This window comes from Eurytemora carolleeae, unplaced genomic scaffold (genome assembly GCF_000591075.1).
Source record: "Eurytemora carolleeae unplaced genomic scaffold, Eaff_2.0 scaffold452, whole genome shotgun sequence".
NCBI classification, from domain to species: domain Eukaryota; kingdom Metazoa; phylum Arthropoda; class Copepoda; order Calanoida; family Temoridae; genus Eurytemora; species Eurytemora carolleeae.
This window is the reverse complement of record NW_019396341.1, coordinates 170,589-185,556: the sequence shown is the minus strand read 5'-3', so window position 1 is coordinate 185,556 and position 14,968 is coordinate 170,589. Positions and strand designations below refer to the sequence as shown.

The following is a 14,968-nucleotide window of genomic DNA, read 5'->3' as shown; positions in this document are numbered from 1 at the left end:
AGAGTAACCGATCCATCCATCATTATTTACGTGGCTGGCGACAAATATCTAAACTAAATAAAGTAAATGTCTGGATATCATCGATCGTACACGCTAGTCAATAAACGTTGTAATGACAGCAAGGTTATATAATAAGGTTGGTTACTCTCGATGCGCTCAAATGTATAACGGAAAATGTCGTCTCGAGAGTACCGTAACTTGTACAACCTTGGATGACAGTGACAAAACAGAAAAGATACTAATTTTGATTTCTTAACCTGTGAAAAATTTAGAATAATTTAGAATAATTGACACAAAAATTATAAAAAAAACAGGGCGTAAACAGGATTAAGTTTATTATTAAGTTTGATTAAGTATGATTAAGTTTATCAAACATAAATAGTCAAAATAAATTCTGGCATGGGATTTTCCCCATGTATACGCCTCTGAGAATGCTTTTTCTCAAATAAAAATGGTTGTCCCGTTATCAAAGGAGTTTTAACCGATTTTTAGATAATCAAAAACCAACATTAAAATTGATCTATTTAAGAAGAATGATAAAAATCATATTTGTACAATATATACAGAACATTTGTACATAGCATGCCAAACTGTACAGACGAACCACGCAATGACAGAGAAATTACGGAGTTCTGCAAATTTTGGATTGAGGTAATTTATTTTTTTCAATGGAAATATCAATTAACATCCAGAGCAGGATCCATTAAAGTCAAAATAAAAAAAGTATATGGAAAAAGTCTTAAGTTCTATGACCAAACATGCCCTGAGAGTTTTAGGGAGTTTTTGTAATTTTAATCTGCTATTTAGGGAGTTATTGTGGTTATAATCTGTTATTTAGGGAGTTATTGTAGTTATAATCTGTTATGTAGGGAGTTATTGTAGTTCTGTCTTTTATTTAGTGAGTTTTTTTAGTTCTAATATATTTTTAGGGAGTCATTGTAGTTCTAATCTAATATTTAGGGAGTTATTGTAGTTCTGATCTGTTATTTAGGGAGTTTTTGTAGTTCTAATCAATTTTTTAGGGAGTCATTGTACTTCTAATCTGTTATTTAGGGAGTTATTGTAGTTCTAATCTGTTATTTAGGGAGTTATTGTAGTTCTAATCTGTTATTGAGGGAGTTTTTGTAGTTCTAATCTATTTTTTAGGGAGTCATTGTAGTTCTAATCTGTTATTTAGGGAGTCATTGTAGTTCTAATCTGTTATCTAGGGAGTTTTTGTAGTTCTAATCTGTTATCTAGGGAGTTATTTTAATCCTAAACTGTTTTTTAGGGAGTTATTGTAGTTCTAATCTATTTTTAGGGAGTCATTGTAGTTATAGTCTGTTATTTAGTGAGTTTTTGTAGTTCTAATCTATTTTTTAGGGAGTTATTGTAGTTCTAATCTGTTATTTAGGTAGTTATTGTAGTTCTAATCTATTTTTTAGGGAGTCATTGTAGTTCTAATCGCTCTATTTGGTCTCCTAGCTAATTCAGTTTCTCTCTACATTCTCTCAAAGGTATAATAAGTATCTAATTTATAATTCATTCCGTGTTATTTTAAGAAAGAGAAAAAGAGAGAAATATAACATCGTTAGGGCAAACAAACTAATTATATATTGATAAGAACCTACACTTCTGTTCAAATATAATCTAGACTGTAATCTGAATTAAAAAGTTTAAAATACATCAAAATTAATTTTAAATATTTACAATACAAATAAATTTTATCAAAAAATGTGAAGTACAATACAGGGTGTCCCATGAAACTTGACAGTTGAGAAACTATTTAAAGGTCGTCTTTCATCCTTGAAATAATTTGCAGCATTCTTTCGTAAAATTCTTGAACTAATAATTACAAAATATCTCTTGTCATGGCATTTCCCAAATTCTTTATAATTGGTGCTATAGTTTTACCATACGGTTTCTAAACGTGAAAAAGGAGCAGCCAGAAACAGCAATATAAAATAATATTTAGGGAAAGAAAAAAAAAGTAATTTTAAAAGTTTCTTCTCGGCAATTTTGGTTTTAATAAATTAGCAGAAAATAGCAGGGCTTACATTTTCAGTTTGAATCATCATTTTCCCGAGTAAAATAAAAAAATTCAGAATATTTAATTTTGAAATATGTTAAACTTCTCGGGTTTTCGGAATCCTCTTGAAGGCTAGCATAAACTTAAAGGAATTTAACAAAACGGGAGAGAACATTATCTGTTCCCCAAATACAAAAGATTGAGAACTTATTTCATTAGTTGCCGAAGAATACATTCAATCAGCTGTTGATTGCGCTTGTTTCCGTGGATTCTCTGATTGTCGTCTTCGCTACAATTGACACGAGGTAACTAACCTATTTTTAATTGTTATCACAATTCTCACAATAATCCAGCCACACTAATTTAACTGTTCGGTACTTGACTTACAATTAAACTATTAATGAACATAACTTTTTCTTACCTTCAATTACTTCTTAAAAACTAAAGTGTCTTGTAGCTTAAAAATGTAAATGTCTAGGGTTTCAAAAACTATGAAGGAGTTATAATCAAAAATCAAAATCAAGGCGTTGCGACACTTTAAAGTTGGCCTAGTCTTGAAAAGAAGAGCAGCTTTTCATATCAGTCTGGACCTACAGGGTTACCCACAAAGGATGAGACTGTGAAGACGACCCAAAACTCTAAAAATATGACGATTTGAAGCTTGAATTTTGGTTTTTGCATTCAATTGAGAATTTTTGTGATTTAATAAATGGTTAAGCACAGAAATAAGCCATTTTTGGCCTACAAGGAACCCTGAATGTAAGAAAATTGAATAAACAGCAATTCCGTACAATCGTCTCTGAAGTCTCATCCTTTGTGGTTAACCCTGTATGTTATCTAGCCATGATTAGTCCATGGTGCAGCCAAAGTTTGCATGTTTTCATATAAGTTTGATAACAAATTTTTCTTTAAAAAGTTTAAATGTATTTTAATGTGTATTTTTGTCAGGAATTTAGAAATAATCGATGACAGCAATGTGCATATGGAGCTCTCATCAGATACAAACATTCGATTTTTTTTCACTTTTTTTAGTTTGGTTCCTGTGTTTGAATGGCCTTTGCATCAAGACAATTGGTTTTACATCAGGTTTATTTAAAAAAAGTTTAATTATAAAGACGACAACAACAATAATCCGCGAAAACAATATATTTAATTGTGTTTACTCCAGCGCTGCTCGGTATTTGCTGTATCCTGGGAACAACATTCTTCTCTGCTTTGGGATTTATCTAACTGTTGCTATTGCAGTAGAAAGGTGATATTTTGATGTAAGATACTTTTCCAAAGGATTTTTCCCTAGAGGCAACTTCCCTAGGGTATTTTCTCAAATGGTAAATTCCCAAATTTGCCATTTCCCAAGCAGCAACTTCCCAAGTTTGTCCTTGCCGCGGCACTCGGCTCCAGCCTGTGCTAGCCGCGGCGCTCGGCCCCTGGTCCATCCTAGCCGCAGAGCTCGGCCCCAATTGCAGCCTGGGGCGCCTCAGAGGGCCAACATAACCTTTGGGAAGTTGCCGCTTGGGAAATTGCACATTTGGGAATGTACCTAACACCGATATTTTCTACTTTCATCTTACAAATAACATATATACAGAGATACCCACAAAGAATGCTTCAGAAACGACTGTCCGGAATTGTCACTGTCTGTTTCCTTATTTACATGATTCCCTGTAAACTTGTTTCTTTCTTTGCTAAATCATTAAATAAGCCATTAAAATACCATATTCAAGACAGAAGACTTAATTTAACCATGGGATCGTTATGTTTTAAAAGTTCTAGGTCGTCTTTACAGTCTCATCCTTTGTGAGTAGCCCTGTATAGATATATACAGATACACACATACAAATATATATATATATGTATATATATATATTTAAGAAAATCTCGAATTTACCCTACTATGTTTGTAAGATACATGAAACATAATGCTGATTAAAAATATTGCAAAGATTTGGAAAAAATATTAAATAAATATGAAATGTACATTTCACATTTGCTATTGCAGGTTTACAATATATTCTTAGGATTACAGATAGAGGGTATTATGAAGAGTATTTTTAATAAATATTTTTTTGAGTAATGAATAAAAATAAAAATACATAAATTACAAAATACAACAACCTCTCTTGTAATTATGGTAATCTGTGTGTTACAATAACAACCTTAATCATCGCAGAACATTGTAGTATGCAAGTACACAGTATACATACAGATTATAAATATATGTTTTAGATTCATAAATGTTTACTGCTTTTTACAAACACGTCCTAATCAATAAAGATGCAATGTATGTTTGTTACACTTTTGTGCATCCTCAAATGTGCATCTTTAATATTACATTCCCAATGTGCGCCATAAATGTGTTTCCTGAATATTTGCGTCTTTAATAGCGCGTCCTCAATTGTGCTTCTTTAATTTGCGTCATATATGTGCGTCCTCATTGAACGACCTAAATATGAGTCCCCAATCTTCGACCAAAATTGGCGTCCTTAAAGTTCCTCCACACAGTTAATACTTTATCATAAGTCCCTCCTGATGGCAAAAGAAAATGTTGCTGCACCAATATAAGGGAAACATAGAGGCCTCGTATTTATAAATATCTATATATGTATAAAGTAGCAATCTCTGTTTGTCTGTTTGTATGTCCGATCATAACTCATGAATCCCTGGACCGATTTGCCTCAAATTTTGATTGGGGGAACTCGAGAGAACCATAGAAATGTTCTTAGCTTGGTTTTGCATTACTATGTGAGCAAACTTTTATCGGGAAAAAAGCGAAAATCGTAATTAACGACTAAGGAAATGGTGCGGGGAGTAACTATGAGCACCCTGGGCAACGCTGGGTTCTCAAGCTGGTAGTAAATATATGTATTTGTTTTTAAGTATATGTATTAAATATTTTTTTATAAAGGATGTTTTTATTAGATATTTTGCTGTATGTTGTCCTGTTACCTATAGGGAGATACAGCTAACATACTCCACCTTTGCCAGGTATACAGGGGGATATAGCTAACATACTCCACCTTTGCCAGGTATACAGGGGATATAGCTAACATACTCCACCTTTGCCAGGTATACATGGGGATATAGCTAACATACTCCACCTTTGCCAGGTATACAGGGGATATAGCTAACATACTTCACCTTTGCCAGGTATACATGGGGATATAGCTAACTTACTTCACCTTTGGGATATAGCTAACATACTTCACCATGCCTGGTATACAGGGGGATATAGCTAACATACTTCACCTTTGCCAGGTATACATGGGGATATAGCTAACATACTCCACCTATGCCTGGTATACATTCAAGGTTAACATATACCGTACATTGGAGCGCATCGAGCTAGGCTAACCTTTTCGGTCATGGTTTGAACTGTCCCGCCTAATCATTCATGCTACTCCATAATTGAATTTACATTCACTAAAGCGGTAGTCTATCCGTAGCAAAAATCTGGTAAACCTGATATTCTGTAAACTTGAACTTAGACATAATGAGATTATTCATTGAAACTGCGTTTCATTTGAATACTTAACATGATTAGCTCAAATCATGTGATATACTTAAATAACGTTATAAAATATGGGCAGAAAAGATTAACTGCGTTATATCTTTTCTCTTTAATCCTTTAAATATCTACCTTAAACTTTAATATGTGCGATAAATACATAACACGATGGTATTAATCATGTGATATCAATAACATCGTAGGAATTTAATCACGTCAATTCCTGTTAAATTTGTAACCTAAGCTATAAGATAAAGCTAGTTGAATAAGACTCTGCCTTGATTACGTTATTAGAAGTAGTCTGTGTTCCCGTTGAAACATACAAGTGTAGATATTGCGTGGAGATTGACAATTGAATCAAATATAGCTTAAGAGATAGCTTGTGATCTCATTGAATTATACGCATAGAGACTAGAATATATAGAGAGGAATTTACTGGAAAAAAGTGTAAAACGGCCATTTTGTTGTACTGTTTCCATACTGCAGGTGTACTTCACATATTTATGCTATATGGCTGGTTTCATAACTGACCAATGATCATTTCACATAGACTCTATGCCTTCCACTTTACAAACGATGATTTTCCGTTATAACTATAAATCAAATGATGTTTTTATTCACCTAATTCATTATAAAGTTTATTTAACAGTTTAAAAAATTCGAAATTGAAATTGATAGTCTAGGGAACATACTGTATTAATGTACTCTACTGCATATAATTTGTGAACATTTACATGATTTGTACACTTTGAACTCCCTTTCAGGCTGAAAGGGACTGAAAAAATTCATACCGAGAGATTCTTTTAATTCCTCTCTATATATTCTATTCTCTATGATTATACGCTTGGAGATTGTGCCTTAAGTATTAGCATTGAATCGAATATATCTTAAAAGATAGCTTGTGATCATGTTGAATTATACGAGTGGAGATCTTTCCTGGGTTATTGGCAATCTGATTGAATGTAGCTTGAAAGATAGCTTGGGTCTTCATTGAATAATTTATGAGTTTATATTTGGACTGTGTGTCCTTCAGAACCAGGGAGTTAAGCCTGGTTAAGAAATTGCCTGTGTAGCAATTTCAATAGCCTATGTGGCTTTTATGACTAAAAAGTTAAGCCTGGTTGAGCTTTGGGACTGTGTGTCCTTTGAAACTGCAGAGAGTTAAGCCTGGTTGAGATATTGCCTTGTGACATTCAGAAATGAAGACATAGTCCTGGTTGATTTTGGTAAAGATTAGACCTGGATAGATATGGAGTTATGGAGTAGGTATTTGCTACAAAACTGGCGGCAGCGGCGTGAATCAGATCAAAGAACCCAGAGTAATACTAAAAGACTGCAAGGAACAATGAAGCAACAAGTTGTGTATAGTGTCTCAGAGTGTAATAACAGACAGTTTTAAATTGTACTCTAAAGAACACAGTAAAGAACCAGACATCAGAATATTAAAAACGAAGGACACCGAAAAAACGGGTTAAAGCGGTCGATGCAAGAAACTGTAAGCCCTGAGGCAGAGATCGGAATAAGAACTTCAAATCAAGGAAATGAAAGCCCTGAAACAAGATTTCACGATAATAGAAAAGGTTTCAGGAATGAAGAGAATGTTGGATCTGGATAAGAAGATAGATGAAACACAAGAATACATTGAGTATCTATAGGGTGTCAGGGAGTATATAGAAGATATAAACCCGAAGAAGTCCGCTGATGAAAAACTAAGCAAAGAGAAGGCTAGTCATTACGAAGCTGAACACCTGAGTACGGACATGTACAAAAAAGTAAAATAAGAGCTAAACATTTAAAATTCAGTGATGGTGATGGACCAAACCTCTGTAGAGTAAAAAAGTAGATGTTAGTTCCACATTTATTGAAAATATATTTCGGTCTGGGTTGACCCTCGTCAGTTCTAACGATATAATAACCATCAAAATCGATAAAAAAAAAAAATTTTAAAAATGTAAAAATCACAAGAATATAAACAAACAAAAAGATTATTCAAAATAAAAATTTGGGCTGTCAAATGGACATAAGGGAAAAGAACTCAGATTATGAGATGGAAAAAAGATAATTTGCAAATATTCACTTTCTAAAAAAATCTTTTTAGACAATTATTATTCCTTGAGATTGTTTCTTCACAAAGATTAAAAACAAACTGTGTAGATGTGTGAATATTGAGTTGGGGTGGGGGTCGATCTAATTAACGAACTTTTCCGTGAGTCGGGGGAGGGGGAGGGGGGGAACGGCTTGTTTAAGGAGGGGTATTTAAAACCTTTTAAAGAATTGGACATAAAAAACTCTTTTTTTAAAAGAGCTAAACAAACATGAAGACAGTATTTATTATAGAGAGAATACAGAGTTTTGTTGAGAATGCTCCCAAATATAATGGAAACCCGGAGAAAATGTTCGAATGGTGCAAGAGTTTGGAAACAAGATTAACTACAAATGGGAAACAATCCCAGATAAAGACGTGAGAAGGATCCTGTATTTCTGCTTCACAGGGTCAGCTAGAGAAGAGATAGGGCGGTATGCTACATTGAAGAACAATGGAGTTGGAGAATTTTTTGGAGAAATGTTGAGAAGGGTCTCACCAGCTTTGAATAAATGAGGAAAAGCTAGTTACAAGAAAATGGTGAACAACTAGACAAGGAACAGAGAGAAGAGGAGGAGACCAGAAGAGCTCATGCAGACAAGAGAGAAAGAGAAAACAAGAACTCCAACGAATCAATGGTAACAAGGAAACAAGATTTTAAGCAATTACGAATATTGCTGATAAAGAAACGTGAAGCAATGGAGATAGAGGTATGAGCTCTGAGGGAGGTAATGAAAGCACTACAGAAAGAAATAGAAGAAGAAAATATCTAGACAATGTGAAACCAGGAAGCCAGGATACTATTGCAGAAATAGATTGTTCCATAGAGAAGAGTACGAAGACATTTATCCATGAAAACCTTGAGACAGATGGCAACACAGATAGTTCTGGGAAGACAGGAAACAGCAAGAGTATCCTAGAATTTGAGGAAGTTAAGCAAATGGCGGAAATGACGAAATTCATAACGCATATTGATGAAGAGTCGGACAAATGACGAAAGGGTAAAACAACAAGAAAAGTCAAAACAAGAAGTGGATCCTATTCCGAAAGTCGGAGCAAAAGTAACGGAAGACGGAAACTAGGAAGAAACCGTGCTACCAGAGAAGAAAGAAAAGAAAAAAATGAGAACTCCGGCAAATCAAGGTTGTCAGAAAAGCAGGATTCAAGTCAGGAACTGTTACTGCTGGAAGAGAATATAGGGGTATCAGGCAACAAACAAACCGGGGAACCAGAGAAACCCCGGAAAGTTTAAATAAAACATTAACCAAAACAACAGATAAGATACAGAAACCAGCAGTAGATTGCACGTTGATGATGAAGAAAATTGAGAAAATGGAGAAAGATAATCAATCCGTGGATGCGAACATTGAAGTAATGCAGGAATTCAAACAAGCCATAGAAAAAATATTTGAGGAGTAAAAACTCAAAGCAATACGGAAAGACAGAAAGAAAGAACCCCTAAAGAACCCAGGACTGTGTTTCGCAGTCTGAAAACGACCCGCAAGACACCAAAAACGGGCGCCGGCTGGACTTCATATCAGTACTAAAGAAGCAAGTCGTTTTTAGACCGTTAAGACAATGAATCCGTCCCTGCTCAAAACGAATGGTATCGTGTTACATTCCCAGCAGGGGGCCCTTATATCGCAAGGGTAGATTATTCAGATCCAGAAGAGAAAGCAACAGAAATAGCTAAGCAATCGAATAATGAAATACCCAATGTGAAAGAAAACGGCTGGACTCAAGATCAGGAGAACCGACAAGATTCAGAACAAGAAAGTTATGTGGAGACAGAAACGTTAAGTATCAAAACAAAAAACCCAGTATACTGCACTCTCATTGGCTGAGTTCTGGTGACGTATTACGGACTTATAAATAATATTATCAATTATATATATTAAACATAAAAATAAAAATTATAAACAAAGAGAATAGATTATACATAGAGTGTAATTTAAACAATCCCTTGGTATGAATTTTGACAGTCCCTTTCAGCCTGATACAAAAGTGTACAATTCATGTAAATTTTCACAAATTATACGCAGTATGAACTCTGGACATATCCATTACAATTTATTTGTTTTATAAAGTTGTTAAACTTTAAACGTGTGTATTCGCTAAAGGTGAATTAAAATCATTTTTTTATTAACCATTAAAATGTAAAATCGTCGTTTGTAAAGTAATCTTAATCTTTTTTGCTTCAGACTCTTTTGTATACTGCAATTAATATCTTGTTTTAAAGGGAATGACCGGCTATGTAAGGTAATTGAACTGAGTATGCAGTGTTGTCAAAACTTCTTTAGGATTCATTTGAGACATATTTCACTTTTTAAAGATCTGTAAATCCTGAGTTTGAGCGAAAATTCGACGTTCAAAACTCCTGATTTGGGGGTGGAAACGCTTTCAGAATTAGTTTTTTTTTTAATTATTAAATAACGACAACGAAAAATAAAGAAAAAATTATACAGTAATCTAATTAGATGGCTAGGAACATATTTCACAAAAGAAATTTGTCAATAAATCAATGCTAAAATCGATTATTTCGTTTTCCTTATTATATTGAATTTCTAATTTTCTATGAATTTATTCGCAGATTTCTTCAAATACTTTAAATGTCGTCTTTTCAATAATAATTACAGAAAATCTGCGAAAATCTTTGTGAATAATGAGAAACTAGAATAATGAGAAAATAGAAACTAATAATTGAACAAGATTACTTATTTTCGATGATAAGATTAATTTTTATTTCTCAAAATGTTCCTAAACATGACGTCTGTAGTTTATTGTAGAATATTTTTACATTTTATGTTGTCGTTAATTAATAATTTTAAAAAAACTAATTCTGAAAGCGTATCCAACCCCAAATCAGGAGTTTTTCAACGTCGAATTTGCTCTCAAACTCAGGATTTACAGACTTTTAAAAAGTGAAATATGTCTCAAATGAATCTTAAAGAAGTTTTCCACAACACTGCATACTCAGTTCAACTACCTTACATAGCCGGTCACTCCCTTTAAATTAATTTTCCTATTTCATAAAGGGAGGCTTTTAGGGCCCTTCGGGCCCATAGCTCCTATTTTAATTGTGAACATTTTCTCTTTGTATATCACTGTAAAACAAAAAAACAAAAATAATAAGGGTTTCAATTTTTACAACAAATATTTTTCTCAAAATTTGGATGATTTTTGTAAATCAATGCAGAACACATACTAGCTGTCCCAAAAAGCAAAACAATTAGGAGACAACCAGGGGATTCTAGGATTAAGCCAGGAGGGAGGGGGGAATAACATTTTTTTCACTCCCCTTCCCTCCTTGTTAGGGATTCAGAAAATGATGATATTTTCCTCATTGTTACTCAGATATCGAGCTAGGTTGATGAACCAGTGAAGCAAAAAATTTCAGATTTGAAAATATCAAAAAGTTTTTTTTTCAAATCCAATCACATAGCAAAAAATGCAAAACTTCCCTGCAAGATTTATGCAATATGCTTTCTTTTGTCAAAGGCAATTTAGATAGATATTTTGTCTGCAGTTTTGCAATATTTTTTCTTTCCATTGTGAGCTAGCTATTACAAATAGTAATACATTATTCTTACTTCAAGAAAAATGGCATCAAGAATAAAAATGCCATTTAAAGCTCATAAAAGCCATTTTAGGCTAAAATCTTGACGTTCAAACTGAACCCTCGGCCTTACTTTTTTTATCGAGAAACTATAATGTGTAATGAGTCGTTAATTTCGACCTTTTCTAAGGTTTTCTGGTCCAAAAAAATGCCCCCCCCCTTACCTGAAAATTCCAAGCTACCTGCGTGCCAAAACAAAAGTATTATCTTTATTTAACTAAACAATTTTTATTTATTAAGTGTTTCACAGGTAAAATGTTTTTAATCCATTCTTAAAATAGAATTTAAGTATCTTGACTTTCTACATATAGAAGCTTTCCGCAATTTTCTAGGGTTGAATTCCTCCCTTTCCGCCTGCCCCTTAGCTGTCTCAGAGCCGTTTTACTTTCTAACAAGGCTTAAAACTTAGTAAACATAAATTAGATTGGTTAAATGTTTTCCTTCCATTTCACAGTTTTATGAGTCCCACTGTATAAAAGTTATGAAATTGAAATTAAAGAGTTAATAACCATTTATTTACCTTCCTCATCCTCAATTTTAATATTTTGGTATCTTGAGTATTTCTAAAATATTGGTTTTTACTTTTTGATTACCTCAAATAAAAAAATATATTTTTTACTGAATAAAAACATCAAATTGATTATTATTGAAGCTTATACTGAAATGAACTCGGGAATGCATGACAAGCTATCAGAGAATTGATTTAGAGAAAATCAAATAATTTTCAAGAAAACTTTTCTATAAAATAATGTTCCAGGGCCCAAAAGGTTATATAGAACAAATATGTGGAGTACACCTGCAGTATGGAAACAGTCCAACAAAATGGCCGTTTTACACTTTTTTTGAGTAAATTCCACTCTATTTATAATCTATTCTCTTTGATTATAAAATAATAATTGGAGAAAACCTAAGTTACAATTAGATTTCTCTGGGATATCTTCGTTTTCAGATTGGGTGCATATTTGCTATGTATGATATGTCTAAACCTTATATTTCTATATATATAAATATATGAATTTTCGTTTCATTTAACACAGTTTTATAAATATTTCGCGAGACAGGAACATCAGATATAAATTTCAAAGGTCGCAATCAAGAGCTAATGTGATTAGCTTTCAGCCTATACTCTCTTTCATTTTTCCTTTACAGTTCCTTGAAAAGAGATTAGTTTGTTACTTTACTTCCTGCTTCCTATTTTTGTAAGTTTAAATCTAAAAATGGAGAAAAAGAAACGGAAAATTATCATTCAAAAAAACATAAATATATTTTTTGCTCAGACAAATGTGTACAGGGTATTGTTGTAAATTGGGCTTGTACCTTTATAAATGGAGCGTCACTTTAAATAACGTCGACAGTTCCTTTAAATAACGTCGACAGTTCCTTTAAATAACGCTGGACTAGTAACATTACGGCAGACTAACCAATGATATGTTTATTACCCGTTCCTTATTTGAATTTAATTATAGAATTTGTTGGTATGTTGGACCTTCAGCTCTACTTGGCATACTGGTTAATATTCCAAGGTTAATATATTCAAGGGGGATTAGACTCAATATATACAAAGGATTATACACAATATGTTCATGGGATTGTTTATCTATTTTTAAACATTTTTAATCAAAAGCCCTGTTTCTGTATAAGGAGGGGTAATATATTAGAATCATGGAGCAAAGAAGTTTCCTTTAAAGTTCTTTTATAGAATTAATAAAATATTTTTTTTGCTAAATCCAAAGCGATGAGATGTAAGGTGGGGATATAGAGTTTGCGTACATTTTTTTGTGATGCATTAAAACCGGTTTGGAACTGACTCAGAATACAATATTTAAAAAAGCTCCAAGTGGTCTTGATAATTCACAATTATATAACGCTGATTTAACAATTCGGTCCTTGTCCCAGCAAGCTGTGACTTTCGATCCTAATTTGACCTTTTAAAAAAAATTCGCCTTTATTCTGATATACTTTTTGCCGGTGAATGCGTTTAAAAAAGATATTTCTGTAAATTCCTAGATGGGTTTATATTATAAACAAAACTCAATTGAATTCCAGATAAATAAACCAAACGCATCTCGCCTTGGTTAGTTCAGGATGATCTGTGTTCACTACAAACCCTATCCCTTCATCGTTAGGTTTCTTACATTGTTCAAATCTTTTTCCTACTTTGATGAAACGCTTAGCAATGCTTTATCAATCTTTATCATTGTTTGATCAATTCCACATATTTGGCAAATCAAACTAAATGTATTGCTAGATCAAATATATTTTCTTGCTTAATCAAATCCATTTTATTGTTTGATCAAATTCATTCGTCAATCTCTGTGCATTATCGAAGGTTTAAACCATCAGGTAGCAAAGATATATGGATTCAAAAATTTGAGTTTGTGACAAAGGCTTAATTCCTTAACTAACGTCTGTTTAGATATTTTGAGACCGAGGTCCTTGATTTCCAAGGCAGAAATATGACGGCAGATGAAGATGGTAGGAGACTTTTTAAATTTGTTTAAAGGGACTGTTGGCGTAATTTAAAGTGACCCGCCATTTTACGAGGGCCATTTCCGATTCACAACGAATAAATAGAAAAATAAGTGCAAAAGTACAAAATTGTGTTTAAAAAAAAATTGTTTCTGGTATTTTCACAAGACATTAGGATCAGAGGCGTATTCAGGGGGGGGGGCTATGGGGGCTGGACCAGTGAAATCTATTGATTGCAGGGGGTTTTCAGGCCCCAACATGTGCTGAGCCCCTCCCCCTGGAAAGAAAATAATTTTAGCCCCCCCCCCCTGAACAATTTCCTGATCAGGATTCATTCATGAAACATAAAAAAAAATATTTGTTTAGATTTGGTTGTGTATAAAGATGAAGGAGCAGAAGTTGCTTTGATGCTCTCAAAAATTAGGAAAACATTGAATAAAATTCTTGGAAATTATATTTAATGAAGAGTTAATTAACATTAAGAATCTCTATAGTCTATATACTATTTAGACTATAGAGACTACAATGCGTTCTATGCTTAACACTTTAAAACAACACTGCACTCTACACTCTAAATTCTATACTCTACACTCTATACTCTACACTCTATAATATAATAATATTATTGATTTATATTACAACCTATATCTCTGTTTGTCTGTTTGTTTGTCAGATCATGACTCAGGAACCTTGGACCGATTTGCCTCAAATTTTGATTGGGAAGCTCGGAAGATCCACGGGAATGTTCTTAGCTTGGTTTTGAGATTCTAAGTTCAGTGGGAGGACTTAAATAACGAAAATTTAGTTTCCCCATAAAATCGTTCAAGTGCTGGTAAACGGCAGGAGTAACTTTTAGTAACCTGGGCAGCGCTGGATTCTCTAGCTTTGTTACATATTATAGATTGCATTTCCACAGGATAGCATTAGAACACAATATACATATCAAAATATACATTTAAATACATATGGGTGTGATTAAATATATAGAGGATATACCATGATTGAAAATAGTTAAACATATTTATGTATTTATGTAAATACATACATGGAAATATGTTTGTCTAGTTTAATTGTTTCCTTTAAAAAAACATATCGGAAAAAAGAATATTACATTATTACATGAATGAATATATGTATAAGCTGAAGGGCCCGGTGTTGCCTGTGGAAAAAAATTTTAGAATTTTTTTAGCCTATAACACCCCCCTGGCCACTTAAAAGTTTCCACAAAAAATTTCAGCCCAATCGGTCCAGCCATTTGGCCGGCTATACGCAATATATATATATATA

The 14,968-nt window shown here is 33.2% G+C and overlaps 1 protein-coding gene across 1 annotated transcript; it reads left to right on the top strand.

Moving 5' to 3' along the window:
* The first annotated feature begins 407 nt into the window (after window positions 1-407).
* LOC111701292 (FMRFamide receptor) lies at window positions 408-14,142 on the top strand. The gene is made up of 9 exons (XM_023472491.1): window positions 408-651; window positions 1,425-1,496; window positions 2,228-2,313; window positions 3,041-3,094; window positions 3,177-3,260; window positions 4,928-4,993; window positions 12,679-12,735; window positions 13,629-13,687; window positions 14,048-14,142. Exons 1-9 carry the CDS (start codon window positions 583-585, stop codon window positions 14,140-14,142), a joined length of 642 nt encoding a protein of 213 aa, XP_023328259.1. The 5' UTR covers window positions 408-582.
* The last annotated feature ends 826 nt before the right edge of the window (window positions 14,143-14,968 follow it).